At 45.4% G+C, this 1635-nt stretch overlaps 1 protein-coding gene across 1 annotated transcript in view; it reads left to right on the forward strand.

The window, feature by feature from the left end:
* The window catches only part of LOC106819596 (zinc finger protein 271-like), a 12914-nt gene extending 12145 nt beyond the window's left edge, over positions 1-769 (forward strand). Inside the window, exon 5 of the mRNA XM_014824207.1 lies at positions 659-769. Within this exon, the coding sequence (XP_014679693.1) occupies positions 659-769 (111 nt within the window). The remainder of the gene's footprint in view (positions 1-658) is intronic.
* The last annotated feature ends 866 nt before the right edge of the window (positions 770-1635 follow it).

Genomic DNA, 1635 nt, shown 5'->3' on the forward strand with positions numbered 1-1635 from the left:
GTTCACTGACTAGACACCGGCGCACTCACTCAAAACCGAGCGAGTGATACACGCATCTATGCAGGGCGAATACAGAAACTAGGACTTACATCAAATCGTATAGCATGACAGTATCACATCGTCTAAAACAATCCTGCTGCCTGCCGCGATATCGCGCTATCGCGATATCGCTCCGTCCTTCATAGCTTATAGTAGAGTATTGTGAAGTATATAAATGACATTACTGATCTCTGTATACTATCTGGATAGCGGCTGGCCAATCCACTGTCGGTGAGATTAGAGAGCCTAGAATATATTCAGATATCATTACAAGAACGCCTGTGGCGTGATACGTCACGTGTCATGTATTGGTGTAATGTTGCATGTATAGGTTATGTAATGTTTTTTTGGGGGAAATTTTTTCAAAATTGTCATTTCTTTCAGTACATCTATTGTCATAAATACAAACGTCACATGTTGGTATGTACCTATAGATTGTGTGTTTTATGTGAGCACATGTGGTGGTGGGGGGGGGCTGCACGTGTGAGTGCGCGCGCACGTGTGTGCATGTGTGTGTGTGCGCGCACGTGTGTGTATGTGTGTGTGCGCGCGCAAAATCTCTAACAACCTCGTGATGAACTGCGAAAGGATATCCGATTACAATCCTATTGTCTATCAGTATCAGCGGAAAATCGCTGAGATTGACTGGATCCACGTCCTCGACGTGCCGGACCGCTGCGCACTCGCATGTGAGGGACAGTGCTGCGCAGAGAACTTCACGCCAGTCTAGATTCTGCATGTATATGCAGTAACCTTTCCGGTCGCGGGAAGGTGAGAGTAGGACCCTCAGGGGGGAGCACTCCCTAAAAAATAGGGTAGGTATGTGCCACTTGAGAGATGGAATAGGGGGTTCTCCGGTATTAACTCAGCACATCAAAATGCGGGTCTCCGGAACTAGGGTTTGCTGGAAAGCATGATGCTCTGGAACTGGACATGTTTGCGAGAGGGGGGTCTCCGGAACGTGCGGAAAAATGTAGGACCTATGCTCCGGGACGGGAAATGTGTGAATATGGGTTTCTCATTAGTTCTGTTATTAAAATTTTCGCTTCTATATATACAAAGACGCGTTCTATATATATTACAGGCGCGCCGGAAGCAGTTTTGGATTGGGGGGGCAAAGGCCTAAGGGGGCTCACGATTTTTTTTTATCGTGTGTGCGTGAGCGCGTGAACGCGTGTGTGCGTGAGTCGCTGTCCGTTGTCGTCCGTCGTACGTCCGTCTGTCAACGTTTCGCTACGGTCAATGATAACTCCGGAACCGTTTGGCCCACATGTTTGAAATTGGGTATAGTTGTTACTGCTATGCTCCCATATTAAACGTCCTATTTTGAAGCACGCCAGTCAACGTACTTTCGAGCCACGACAATTTTTTTGCAAAAATGGGAATTGCCATTAGTCAGTTCAGGTTCAACGGATTTTGATCGTTTTTGGTATGTGAATGAATAAGGGCTAGGGGTGTTGATATTAAAAAAAAAATTATGCAAATTAGGTAGGGTTTGGCTATTATATAGCATATTATATAGACACAAACAGTCTGTGGTGTCACACTCGTCTGGTTCGTTTTACAAGATTTCATTGACAATATCTTTAATGCAAA

Source organism: Priapulus caudatus, unplaced genomic scaffold (genome assembly GCF_000485595.1).
Source record: "Priapulus caudatus unplaced genomic scaffold, Priapulus_caudatus-5.0.1 Scaffold3782, whole genome shotgun sequence".
In the NCBI taxonomy this organism is placed as follows: Eukaryota; Metazoa; Priapulida; class Priapulimorpha; order Priapulimorphida; family Priapulidae; genus Priapulus; species Priapulus caudatus.